This window comes from Acanthopagrus latus, chromosome 8, assembly GCF_904848185.1.
Source record: "Acanthopagrus latus isolate v.2019 chromosome 8, fAcaLat1.1, whole genome shotgun sequence".
Taxonomy (NCBI): Eukaryota; Metazoa; Chordata; class Actinopteri; order Spariformes; family Sparidae; genus Acanthopagrus; species Acanthopagrus latus.
Window position 1 is genome coordinate 10,857,712 of NC_051046.1, and position 14,476 is coordinate 10,872,187.

The 14,476-nt window shown below is 40.6% G+C and overlaps 1 protein-coding gene across 1 annotated transcript in view; it reads left to right on the forward strand.

The window, feature by feature from the left end:
* Window positions 1-14,467, forward strand: part of ccdc33 (coiled-coil domain containing 33) — a 53,481-nt gene extending 39,014 nt beyond the window's left edge. Inside the window, exons 4-15 of the mRNA XM_037106200.1 lie at window positions 8,030-8,172; window positions 8,407-8,442; window positions 8,823-9,028; window positions 9,116-9,179; window positions 11,125-11,320; window positions 12,072-12,160; window positions 12,551-12,682; window positions 13,163-13,256; window positions 13,332-13,456; window positions 13,560-13,649; window positions 13,756-13,872; window positions 13,969-14,467. Coding sequence (XP_036962095.1) covers window positions 8,044-8,172; window positions 8,407-8,442; window positions 8,823-9,028; window positions 9,116-9,179; window positions 11,125-11,320; window positions 12,072-12,160; window positions 12,551-12,682; window positions 13,163-13,256; window positions 13,332-13,456; window positions 13,560-13,649; window positions 13,756-13,872; window positions 13,969-14,031 — 1,341 coding nt within the window. The 5' untranslated portion in view covers window positions 8,030-8,043 and the 3' untranslated portion in view covers window positions 14,032-14,467. The remainder of the gene's footprint in view (window positions 1-8,029; window positions 8,173-8,406; window positions 8,443-8,822; window positions 9,029-9,115; window positions 9,180-11,124; window positions 11,321-12,071; window positions 12,161-12,550; window positions 12,683-13,162; window positions 13,257-13,331; window positions 13,457-13,559; window positions 13,650-13,755; window positions 13,873-13,968) is intronic.
* Window positions 14,468-14,476: the final 9 nt, after the last annotated feature.

Sequence of the window (14,476 nt, forward strand, 5' to 3'; positions counted from 1 at the left end):
GAGTCAAGGTTGTGATGGCTGTTATACTGTATGGAAGAGCCCCTGAGCACATATTTATCTTTAACACTTAAAGTGAACTAGAAACATTTTTTTTATCAGTGTTTCTATTTTATATTGTGCCACCAAAATACAAGAAAGGGCCATTACTTAAATTTCCTGTTTGACTCACATCACAGGCGTTCATGATTCTACACATTAGGGTCGATTAGGCAGCTCTTACCAGGGTTATTTCCTGCTAATTCCTCAGTTGTTCACTCCGTTCTCCTGTTATTCTCTGATAAGGACGGAGTGGGGATGCTGGGAGCTCCTTGGCTCCTGTCTGGTGTTGCAGGTTTGTGCGGGGCTGCTCTGTTTGAAGTGTTGTGCAGCAGCCTGTATCTATACGCTGCAGCTGGAGCAGAGCGTGTAGAACAGATTGAGAGCTATTCTGTTATTCCCACCTCAGCTAAATGTGTAACCTCACAATCGACTCTGAATACAGATGTGCTGCTGCTGCGGTTGCTTCACAATGAAGCTGTTCCAGCAGTGTGGGCTATTGTCAGGCTAGTGTCGTATCAGCTGGGCTCGGCCCATCATCTGTCGATCTTGCCATCATGAAACCCTGCTGAGTAGACCAGGAGAGTCATTAAAGATCAAACCATTGTCCTGCACAAAAAAAGGGTTGAAGGGTTAACCTCTCTATTTTGTGCTCTTATCTGATTTTAGACATATAAATGATGTACCCAGAATGCACAGCCTTTGCTCTCCTCGGTCGATATGGAGCTAATGTAAGTCTTTAACCCTCTGATGGACCCCTGCCTAATGCCATTAATTCCTTTCTACACATGACAAATGGTCTTTTCCAAGGCTGCATTGAAGCTATGACTGATGAATCTACACCAAACAGCACTCTAAATCGCCATCCTACCCACAGTAATGCACTTGCTGGAATGGGAACAATTTATGTGGTCATCATTTGGGTCCATTGACCCTTTCTGTGATGGCAGTTGCTCTACTGACCTGTTCCCCCATCCTGGAATAATCAAGATGCAGGCCATTGGGTTTCAGACACAAAGTGCTGCTGAGATATCCATCTCATGACAGGATCCGGGTAGGAAGTTGGTGTTTCTCTCTAAGCTTTGTAATCACATCTTGTCTGACCTCAGACCCGTTTTCTCAGGAAGAGGTGTGTGGCTGGGTGTTGACATCATTGCATCACTTCTGATGTAAATCCAATCCCAGTGACAGTCCTGCCAAAATCAGAATGATGAATCACACAAGAGGCACGCCTACCACTCCCTCATCAATCTCCATGCCCTTTTCACAGCCTCGGACACAAAGTGGTGTGCTTTTCATTTTAATCAGGGATGTTTAATTTATTTGGATGTGTTTGTTTTTACCAGACATTTATTTCCATGACTACCCAACATGATTTTAGCATTGAATCTTTTTTGCAAAACCTTCTGAAAAGTTTGTTTTGTTTTAGATGCTGTTGCAGTCTCTGTACCTTTCACTCTTGGGGGTCCCTTTTGGGTACAAGCAACATTAGCGTTTTGATGTCTCTCTGAGCTATTCAACAGCAGGCTGGCTTCGGTAAATGTCAACTGGTGTGTTAGTCATTAAGCTTCAGTTGTATAGCATTTTGGAAAGGTCATGTCGAGCCGGCGGGGGAAAGCAGTCACCGATACTGGCTGTGCTTTGGCTGAATGTGTCGTGGATACCAGCCTGCTGTCGGCAGGGCTTTATGGCTGATTTAGATAGCTTCACTGTCCCCAGAGGCTCAGTCATTCTTCCTAAACATGTTTGATTAGGATCAGGGGATTCACAGGAATTAATGCAGTCAACATCAGAAATCCAGTGGCCTCCATATGTTATACACTTTGTTTGCCTTTTTTATTTACTGCAAAAAATGTGTCTAAAAAGCTGTTTTATCCTGTTAATCCTCTGATTGCTGTCTTAATTTCTTGCGGTGGAATGTAACTACCTCAAATGCATTTACTCAAGTTTACCACTTAGTTTCAAATGTAACGTCCTTGTACTTTGAGTATTTCCATTTTATTCTACATTACACTTCTACTACATTCATTTCAGACATGAATATTGTACTTTTAATTCCATTTATTTGACTACTTCAGTAACCAGATTAAGATAAACCAGACATCCCCAAACCTTTTGACTTGCAATGTCTCACAATAAAACAGTGCAATGTTGGGGCTCCTTACAGATGTTTATGAGTTAAGGGCTCAACCAAAGAGATATTTACCTGCACTACTGCTCACATAATATCATCCAAATGAGTGTTTGAGCCGGCCCAGAGGTCAAAAGATCTGAATACATGCAAGTTTGTGCAGCCGAAATGTTTGCTTTTTCTATTTCTACCCCCATTAAGCATCTTAAGATCCCACGAGACAAAACTACCTTGCTGTATAAATAAGACAGTTAAAACAAGCTCCACCTCAACCAGCTACAACTGCAAAATGTTGTTTATAGATTGATACAACAACAGTGAGTAAACAACAAAGTACTTTTACATGGAATACCAAAGTACATTTAGTTGATCATTTAGATTTTGGTGATATTACTGAAGTAACAGAGCCCCACTGACCAATTACATTGTCAGTGTATAACCTTCTATCACCATCTGTATCCTGTGAGGGAAATCATCGCTGTAACTGCAGCTGCATTGATATATTAATATTAAAATGGGAAACCAAGTTCATCCATCCTGTCCAAATTTTATGCCTCCTCTTGTGGAATGTGCCATTGGTACCGCAGTGCAAAACTTGAACATTTTATTGTAATTACAAGATATTTTTCAGGCGACTATGGCATACAGACGTATCACATCCGAACAGAAAACTTTTCTAATTACACAAAATACTAATTAACTTGTTGAAGATAAACTTTTATCATTATAACGTGGTGCTACCTATCGTTATAAACATAAAATGATTCATGTTACAGCATAATAACATTATAATTCTATGACAAGAAACATTATTTTCCTCTTCTCGTTCATGTTACAACAAAATAAATAGAATCTTGTTATAACATGAAAGGTTTTTTATTACACTGATAGGTTTGTTTGTCATAACAACATGTAAATGTCTTGTTACAACATAAAAAAACATCACCTGTTGACAATAAACTTTTCCCTGAATAACATGTTACTGATCAGCTTTTTCCTTAACTTGTCTGGCAGTAATACACTTGTTGATAGTGTAAGAAGTCAACTAAAGTTTATAAAAGCAGAGAAGTTGTTCTCAGTGAGTCATTTTAGTGTATTGCTGACGACGGGTCATTTTTTTTTTTTTACCAACAGTGAACTATGTGGCTTGTTCTGGCTGTTTTATGGATTCTCTCTCTCATCTGTCCTTAGAATGTTTTCCAGTTTCACATCAATTCATAAAAGAGGAACTGAAAAGACCTCATCCTCTTTCCTCAGTTATTCCTCCTTTCTGCTTCGATTGCATTCAGTTTTCCGACACCTCTTGCACCTCTGGGTCCATTAGCGCGTTACAAGTATTTCCGCTTGGCTTATCACGTGTGGACAGCAGCACGGTAGCATTGCTTTGCTTAATTCAGTGTTTGGTGATTTTACTGAAGTAACAGAGCCCCACTGACCAATTACAATGTCAGAATCTTCACTGGAACATCTCACCAAAACCTGTAAGAAGCCTCAGATAGTCCTTGTAGGGATCTGCTACCTTGGCTCTATTTGCCTCTGGTTGAAAAGTATAAATGGAGTGAATATTAGAAATATGATCAGACAATTAGAAATCAAAACATGTAATATGCGTGTGGTCATATTTGAGCTTTATTCCCTCCAACTCACTCTTGTCACCGAGCTGTGTGTTTGAATGCACTCACTAACCCGCTCTTTTCATTACGCTCAGGGCCGACCCTGCCTTTACGTGTTTGTTCATGGAGCGCTGTGGTTTCACGGCAGCATAACCGTAATTGACAGACGTTGATTTACTGATAATCCTTGGCTTCGCTCTCACATTGGACCTCATGAGGAGCGGCATTGGCTGTGAGCCTCATGCGTCCTTGAGTCAGAGCTGCATGTTGCCCTTGACTCACACCTCTTTCTCTGCATCCGTCCTCTCACTCTGTGTCCTTTTTTTCTCTCTTCATTGCTTTATTTAAAAAGCCTTTAGCCACAGAATGGCTCACTGCAGATTTGATTTCATTTTGCTGACAGGGCACAGATATGATTACATACGGAGCAAAATGTCATTTTCTCTGGGGAGGTCTGTAATTACATTTTTTTCTGGTGCCGCAAAACACATTTTAGTCACAGCAGGTTGAAACAACAATTAGTTTGAATCCAATTTTGCGTAATTCAGTGTTACTGCATGTGAAGCCTAAATGCAGATACATTATTACCAATTTCCTGAATTAGAATTGTAAATGGTTATAGATTACCAGATTCAATTCAGTGATACAATTAATGAAGGTGTTTGTTGTTTGGTATGTGAATTGTACAACAGAATTATGCAGATCAAGTTATAAGACAAAAATGTAACAGTTAATTGATTATTTGTATTTCGAAACTCTATTTAAGTGTGACATTTTTGCATATCCTAATTATAAATAACAGTGAAATGTGTCAAAGTCATATTATCTTAAACAACATGACAAACATCTTCTTTGCTGGATATCAACATTAATGAGAACACTTTCCGAAATGTAATCCTGTGTGTAAAACCTTCTAAGACCATCTGTATCCTGTGAGGGAAATCATCGCTATAACTGCAGCTGCAATGATATATTAATATTGAGATTTTTGGGAAACCAAGTTCATCCATCCTGTCCAAATTGTATGCCTCCTCTTGTGGAATGTGCCATTGGTACCGCAGTGCACACCAGAAACGAAACACAGATCAGTGTCATGTTAAAACTTGAACATTTTATTGTAATTACAAGATATTTTTCAGGCGACTATGGCATACAGATGTATCACATCCGAACAGAAAACTTTTCTAATTACATAAAATACTAATTAACTTGTTGAAGATAAACTGTTATCATTATAACGTTGTGCTACCTATCGTTATAAACATAAAATGATTCATGTTACAGCATAATAACATTATAATTCTATGACAAGAAACATTATTTTCCTCTTCTCGTTCATGTTACAACAAAACAAATAGAATCTTGTATAACATGAAAGGTTTTTTATTACACTGATAGGTTTGTTAACAACATAACAACATGTAAATGTCTTGTTACAACATAAAAAAACATCGCCTGTTGACAATAAACTTTTCCCTTAATAACATGTTACTGATCAGCTTTTTCCTTAACTTGTCTGGCAGTGATACACTTGTTGATAGTGTAAGAAGTCAATTAAAGTTTATAAAAGCAGAGAAGTTGTTCTCAGTGAGTCATTTTAGTGTATTGCTGATGATGGGTCTTTTTTTTTTTCAACAGTGAACTATGTGGCTTGTTCTGGCTGTTTTATGGATTCACTCTCTCATCTGTCCTTAGAATGTTTTCCAGTTTCACATCAATTCATAAAAGAGGAACTGAAAAGACCTCAATTCCTGTTGTGAAGAAACACCAACTGTGTAAACCCCCACATCCTCTTTCCTCAGTTATTCCTCCTTTCTGCTTCGATTGCATTCAGTTTTCCGACACCTCTTGCACCTCTGGGTCCATTAGCGCGTTACAAGTATTTCCGCTTGGCTTATCACGTGTGGACAGCAGCACGGTAGCATTGAGGAGGATGGTGCTTTTACAGGAAAGAAGGACGGGGATGATGCTGAGGTCAGATGCGGGAAAAAGTGAAAAAAAGAGAGTGGGTCAGGAAAAAATAAAAGGTATTGGACAGGAGAGGTGGAATACGTGGATGGTGGAGAAAGCTCCTGGGAGCCGCCTGACTCTGGCAGGCTAATTGAAGCTCTGTGTGGCAGCAGACTCGGAGCTGTCACTCCAATGAAGAGCCCATTTGCTGCAGTTTGCAGTGTGTGTGCTGAATTCTGATGATGCTACAGAAAGCCCAGACCACAGATCGACTCTGTGTCACTGATACACCCCCCCTCTGTCTCTCCAGGATTGGGACATGCATCCCATTCCCCCCTCCCCAGCTCTCCACAGATTACATGTAACAGGGTCAGGGGCATTCTGAACACGAGCAGCGACTGCAAAGCACAACATGCGAATATGAATTATTTGGTCGGGAGGATTTTGTAAATTTGTCGGGCAATCTCATGCATGATAATGTGATATTACTCTGCGGGAAGTGTTTTCACTTGTACAGGTTTTCCCTCGTTGGATTAGAAGAGATTATGTCTTCTAGTAGAACACATAGCTGCAAGCACCCAGTGAATTATTTATCATGAATTAAAGCAGCCAGTTATGACAATATTTATCTAAAAACTGAACAGAGTGGGGTTTTAATACATGAGGCTGCAACTGAGATATTCATGCACATGGTTGTTCATATTGAATTGAATTATCCGCCAATTTTAAGAGGCTATTTGCACTCCTCATACTAGTAACACTTTAGTAGATTTTAATCTATCTTTCTTTTCTATTTGAGTAAACTGATTCGTGTCTTGCACAATCTACTGCCTATATAAAACAAATGTCAAATTGCAGGACAGTTTTCACTGTTTCATAAAGTGTCACTTTACCATCAAGTTGAAGAAGTTCACTGTTTACCTCTCACATGTGTTTGACAGAATATTAACATAAATGTAATTGCCCAGCACAGTCTTCTAGATCATTGATGGCTCTTCCTCCCTCGCCCCGAAACCCACATTATCATTTGGTCTCAATCAGATCTTGTGCCATCAATGATCGTCCAGTCCAGCCTTCACTGCTAATGAGCTAACCCAAGTGGGAGACTTATTGATCCGTGCTATTGAAGGTTCTACATATATATGCATACAAACAACTGAACCCAAACCCTTTAATCAAGTTAAACTTTAATAACTGTAACTGGAGAACATTTCATACTTAGCTGATTTACCTAAAAAGCTTTAGTTTTGCTTAAGTAGGAGGAATCTGTCAGTCATTAATTAACACTGAAGCTTTCACAAATTTCAGAGAGGCTCCAATTTGGGGGGGGCGACTTGTTTTTTTTAGTTTTGTTTACTCCAAAACAGTCATTACAGGTTCAAAATCAACTCATCTTTCCGAAATGAAATATTTCTTCTGCACAGTGTTGGTGGTTTGACATCAGATTATACGAGTGATTCAGGGAATAAATGCTCAGAGGGAGCCACAGGTGCAGCACAACATGCCACCGACAAATCATTAGTCAGTCGCCATCAATCTGCTTATCCAGGCTGAGACAGAATTCATGTGGGGGCTGGTATTTACTGAGCAGGAACCTCCCTTTGATTCCATTGATTGTTACATGCTGCTTGCAGGGGAGAAAAAAAAAAAGTGTTTTGCACATCGCTAAAATACAAAAGCACCGTGATGGCAGAAGTACTCAGATATTTTACTCGAGTGAAAGTACTAGTACCACTGTGCAGAAACAACAAGTTTCAAGTACAATTTCACTAAACAAATGTTGCTTGGTAGCTTAATAAGCAGAAAACTATTTGTATTGTTACTCTTAGTTGTTACTATGCAGCAATCAGTACTTATTCTACTCTTAGGGAAAAATACTCATACTTTCTGTGTAAATTTGGATATATGGATGTCTGTTTGGAAGAGTGACTCATGTTGTTAAATGGAAAGACAAGAACCATACGTTCATATATCATGTCTATCTGAATCTGCAATGTACAGTACATAGTGACTCTAGTTGTCAGATAAATGTAGAGTGTAGAAGTTAGGAGTAAAAAGTGCCTCCAAAATGTAGTGGTGTAGAAGAACAGATAGGCACAAAACAGAATTACAGCAAGTATTTCATAATTATATCACAGTACATTAATAAAGTAGATTTTGCGAGTGGTAAAAGAGGCCTTTGTGCATCCAAGTTTTGTGTTAAGCTCTGTTGAGAAACGTAATTCTTTAGTATATTGCACGCAGCAGGAGTCCCTCTCTCTGGCCCTGAAAGTTGCTAAGGTTTGTGTTGTGGTTACAGGTTGATTGTTCTTGATGACAGCTTCAACTTCCACATCCAGCATCAGTTACGCGTTCACTCTTCTGAAAGGTACTCTGACATTTTTCTGCTGGATGAAGGCCTCGAAAAAGACAAAATCACTCAGCAACCCTGCAGCTATAAAGGTAGGCTCTGACGGTGTGGAGGTATTTGTGTCGGAGGGAGAGTCTGTAGGAAGGTGATAGATAATGACTTGTGTCGTTTCTTTGAATGTGTGCTACCTGGCAACTGCGATCATTAACGGTGTGCATTGTATATGCAGGGCACGTACTTGAAGGACTTTAGGGCTGTTGACTAAGAGCTCTCTTGTTATGGAGTGGGTACTGTATGCATAGTTATGTAACAGCCTTTATATTCAGGAGATGAAGAGGCAGAATGGGCCACACACAAGCACGGTGAGTACTCAGAGGTCACAGCTCCAATGTTTTTGGGATAAAAGCTTTCATTTTCTGTAAAAACACAGTCGATTTAAGGTCCCTGCTGCTGATATCATTTACCATTTACTTGTCCTCCCACACTGTTGCTACAGGAGACTGTCAAGCAATTTGCTTGTAGAACTAACAGCAAACAATGTCCATAATTAACGCTCCTTGTGTGTGGTTTCTGTTGTGTATTTAACCTTTGTGTGTTGTTGAAATTGGTTTTCCACTACTCTCTTTTTTTGTTGTTTTTTGTTTTTTTGCTGATGAATGATTTGCAACATTGAACATTTCCTTACACAACTAATTTTGGCCGATTGTCAATGCTAAAGGGGAAAACAACATTTCCTCTACAGCTTCAGAAGAATGGATACGACCTCCCATCCCATGATGCCCTGGCACAGATACTACCAAATGACCACCACCTTTCCAAGGTAGCTAAGCCAGAGCTCCACAGGGCAGCAAAACAAGAGCCGGACAGACCAGCCAAGAGGCTGGAGGCCATACAGGTCGACAAACCCGACATAAATCACACATATCAAGTACATCAGCCACATAAACGGTGAGACAGACAACTTTACTATGAACAACATTTCTGGGATTCATTTGACTGATGAGTTCATTATTATTAAATGTGTTCCTGCCTTAGAACCCCTCTGCACGACTTTGAGGATGATCCCAACATGGAAGAGATTACCCACCTACAAACTAAGGTGATTACATACAATCAATACCTAACCTCTTGAATCAATCACTGAAGTGGTCCCCCACTGTCACGTTTGGTTAGTGAACGGTGACATGGGAAGAGCTAGTGAGACAGGACAGTATCTTGTGCAGACACAGTCACACACAGTTGAGGGACGGAAACAGCGGATAGTAGAATAGATTAACATTTTACTAGACTGAGTGCACTCGAGCAGGATCTAGCTGATTGGGCTGAAACTTGTGCAAAGGTCCCCGGGTGTTATTTATGCATATCTTGACATTTTTTCTCTGTTGCCGAGAGATTTTCTTCTTAATTCAATCCAATTTAAATTCATTGCTTGGATCCTTAACTGAGATTGAGATTGATTATGTTGCTTTGTGTTGATTTTGAGAGACGGATCTGGATAATAATTTGGACACATAATGCTTCTGTATACATAATCATTATGATAATGGTTTGTTATAGCCCAATTAAATATCACATCCCTGCACTCCAGTCCAGCTGCCTTCTGTCTGTGATACAATTGTCCTAAAGTGACAGCACGCATGACAGCGTGGCCACTTTAATGTCTTCAAATCATTGAGAGGAGAAGGGAGCTCTCGGTATTCACAGGCCAAGGCAGAGACTTCCTTTTTATTTCTGACACATGATGGGACTCTCCAGACTCATCATGGGGAGCCGTCCTCCCCATCATGCCGGTGGGGCCCCCCAGCAGAGACACCATCTCATCTACAGTCATGATTGTCACCTTGTCCCTGCCCTTTCAATTAGATGCTCAATTTCACCCTCACGTCCCGTGGGAGTCACAACCACACCATCGGAGATTGGAATCCCCTAATCGTCGCCCCCTCATACATGCAGCTGGACCCTGCTTTCGGTTTCCATTCAGCTCCGACTATTGAATGTGACAGAGCAGAGAACAATGAGCGCATACAAGCAGCTAGACAACGCGCACATGCCCTGCACAGAGAAATGTCTTGATAAGGAATGATTCCTGAGAAGCAGCTCTGATGGAAGTCAGTGAGGAATTCTGCATCTTTTCAAAAGGGTAAAAAGGTCAGCATGAATGTGAAAATAAAGGAGAACATGTACAAGATTTTTTGTGAAAGCCAGTGTTGTTTTCTTCATCCATCTTTCTGAGACACTCCCATGAATTTGGCATGAGTTTTGACTCCACAGTTCAGCAAATGTGCTTTCACAAGATGGAGACTCCGTGAATGCATGACCAGGATTTATCCAAAATCCCCAGTCAAAGCTCGCGTGACAAAAGACCTTAACAGGATAGACAGGGTGTTCCCTTTGGATCTGAGGAGCTAGAGTCACAAATTCATCGTACCTAAACCTCAGACAATTGACTACAGAAACATCACACTTTAGGGCTTAATATTGTCTTTTTCTGCCAGCTATGTCCCCTCTCTCATGTTATGCTCTCACCCAAAACCAGGAGAAATAAATTATTCATCGGAACTAATGTCTTACTGTACATGCAATATGTATTTGCTGTTGGGATGTTTTTGTTTTTTTTTTAACTCTCCTGTCTTGTTGACTACATCACTAGGGTCAACAAACTCCTCAAGATGGAGCTGAAGAGACATCTAGTGGTGTTGATCACACAGAGCAGGATTCTGGGAATATTATGTGGCATGTTTGTTCTTGAAAATGTGAAGGGAGATGGGAAAAGATACCCATGAAACAAAGACTCAATAAAAAAAATGTAAAAAACACCAGACACTGTTTGGTTACAAATGAGCCTGAGGTATTGGGGAAATGGTTTTAAGATGTATTTGCACTTTACATCAACTCTGATGGCACACATAAAATTAAAACTAGTAAACACAACTTTAGTTTTACTATAAGGATTAAACTGCTCTTTCTTTAATTAGCCATATTTTTGAAAAAATGTCTCATGTCAAGCGACTGGCAGAAACTGACCATCCACATCTCTCCATCAGGAGGTTGAAAACTATCGTTCAGCCATGAGTAGGATGGCAGAGGACATCATAGCGCTGAGGACGCAGGTGGTGACGTTGGAGGCAGAAAACAGCCAGCTCCGCATCAATCTGTCTCTGCACCAGGACCTTGGCCGAGACCTGCTGCATGACACAGACATCGACGTCATGACCAAGGCTGAGATTGCCGACCGCATAGGTAGGACGCAGCAGAGCTCTATGGTCAGTCACTCATTAGACATTTGTTAGTGGCTTAACAAACACCATGCCCAAGCAATAATTTATATTCTTCATGCTCACCAAAAGTGGAGATCAAATGTAGAAAAATGTCAGAAAGTTTACTCTCTAGCCGGCAGCTGCTGAACCTTCAGTCCATGTTGTTATGGTTTTATGGGTCATTTCATTTGCAGATGAAGCGGGGATGTAGAAGGTGGCTCACTTTGTGCTTGCTAAGCCTTGCGAGTGTCTATTCCCGAGCAGACTGTGCCATTCTATGATAAGGCAGCTCATTTGGGCCACAGACCCTGATAAGCTCTGTGGGTAGTGCATCCCTTATCTCCTGAAGGACAGTTTGTGACCCTCAGTGAAGGGATGTTTCCTCAAGGTCTCTCTGCTGGCATCAAAGTAAAGGGACTAGATTTATTTCCCATCCCTTCGACTTCAAAAGCTTCATTGACGGGTTTTATGATCATTATTGTTCAAATGTCCCCGCATTAAAACTGACATCGACAACTCTGAATCTGAAAAGCCACTGAAGTTTCATCAATTACAGATCAAATTCTAAGTCTCGTCTTAGTTAAACTCAGCTGTCATCTTCTGATTTTAACATATGAATATAGCCAGAAAACAGCACAGTCCCTCTGCCTGAAAAATGCGAAGACAACAGACACATGTGTATCAATATTCTGATTTATGCTGCTGTGTATGATTTTTCTTTTGTTTTTTTGAAGCCTCGCTGAAATTCAAGCTTGCCAGTGAAACCAGTAAGGCTGTGTCTCAAAGGGACAGAATCCAGCAGCTGCAAAATGACCTGATAAAGGTTAGAAAAAACATGTTACACAAACAAAACAGCATGACGTCTACGTTCTGAAAAGCAGACGTAACTGCTCAGTATGATCACTTTACTTAAGGGGGGCACACAAAGAGTAACTAATGATTAAGTAATTAGTGATTAATGGGTTGTCACAAGTTTGTTCCACATGAAGAAAGTGGTCAGTTCATAAACATATTCTAACAAATGATCACCTATAACTATATTAAATTAGTATCTCCCAATCTGTTCTCTAGCAACTCAAATCACAATTCATCAACAATTCATTAATTGTAAGGTGTTAATTCCTCGCTCGCTCTTTCCTACATTTTTGTATACTGTCAAGTGTTACCAATAAAGTTCATGAGTGTATATGCAGTGTTCACTCCTGTTGTGCAGAAGAATGACAGTGAGAAGGAGCTCCTAAAACTTCAGAGAGTTCATCAGCAGCAGCAGAAGGATCTGCAGCAACACCAGAGTCACTCGGCAAAGATGGCAACTTTGGAGGCCACAGTGAAACAGCAGGAAAAGGTGAGCAATTGGCTTTAAAGTCCCTCTGCACTTACTGATTCGGTGAGGAGTGATGCCATCGGCCCCCCTTGTTAGCAAAATTTCCAAAATGCATGTCATCTGTCCTCTCCCTACCTCATAGCATGGTACATCTGCATAACTCATTGATCTTTTTCTGACTGATGTTTGCGCAAGATAGAATCTAAGGCGCTGACCATGGCTCTGATATGCCACTAGCCTAACTTTGCTTTACGATCCAAGTGACAAGTGGCAACATCATAGAGATGATCATAGAGACACACTGCTGCCCTTAAAAATAAAACCCCAGACCAAGCCACCCATTTAACAACATGTTTTTGGGGGGACATGACTGCAAATATAGTTTTTACCATAGAGTGAGGGCCACCCCTCTGTGTTTAAAGTTAACAAATCACCTACTGATTGCACTGAAATGTGTGTTAGGATGATATCCTCTACACTTGTTCCATCCTAATTGTTCAGGTCATTGAGAAGATGGAGAGAGCATTAGACGACAAACTCAGCGAAAATGATAGACAGACTGGCGACAAAAGGATGGCGGTGAAAAAGCAAAGAGGTAGGTGGAATCAGCGATCGAGCAAATAATGTAATAATATTCACAGAGGCCAGAACATCTCCTCATGCTGCGTAGGTGAGACTGACCACAGAAAGGAGGAGGTAGTGTCGGCACTGGCAGCAGAAAACACTCGCCTGAGAGCTGAGCTGGACAGGACTCGACAGCAGCCGGCCCCCGTCATTATACAGCAGTCAGCGCAGGTGCTGTCAAGAAATCAGAGGAAAAATATGATTTATTGTATATTATTGTATCGTTATCTTCTAGGTTAGGGTCTCAAATGGTTGTGTATTATGTTGCCCTCAGACAAAGGATGCACTGCCATTCAAGGAGAGACTGAGTTTACTGAACAAACTGGAGAGAGCTGAGTCGAGAGTCCAAACACTGGAGGCTCAGGTGAAAATACAAAAAAAGAAAAAGAAAATGAAAATTGTACTGTATGTGTTCGGTGATCAGTTTTACTTTCACGGTTCAGTGGATGCTTTGTTTGCATGTGTTGCAGCTGGAGGAGAACTCAAAATCATGGGGGAGACAGAAGCAGGAAATGTTGACAAAACTGAGTGAGCACAGGCATGGCTTTGTCCGGACGTCTACTGTAATCCTTCATAATGTTCCTTCGGTCAGTTGAGTGCAGTTAGCCTTTGTTTTTACACGACACAAATTGTGTAATTCTGTTATGAAGTATTTGACACGGAATGATTTCTGCTTCTTACAGAGGTCTGTATCAGAATCATTGTATCAGAAAAGCAGACAGAGGAAGCAGAAGGCCACAAAATGACCTGCAAATGAACTACTGAATCATTTACCCGTCATCAGCTTATGTGAGCAGACTCTGTTTCCAGAGATTGTTACTTGTTTTTGGTGGAGAGAGGACAGGCAATGAGATGAGGCCCCTCAAACACGCATAAAATCACATCTTCTGGACCATCGTGGAAAATCCTTCAGGTCAAATCAAGAAAAGAATCCCACAGTCCAGCAGAGTTAAAGAACTGAAACAAATCATCCACAGGCTTATACCTATACAGACGGCGAAGGTCTCATTTGCCACATCACGTTATAATCCACTCACACGTGGCCAATAAACAAGTGATTAATACATGTAAGATGCTGCAAATCACAACATAGAAACCCTTTAATGTTTAAAATGAGACATTTCATTCTTATGAAAATATTCAGATGTTAAAATCTGTAGTACAATTAAACATTGCAAGATATATTTCAGA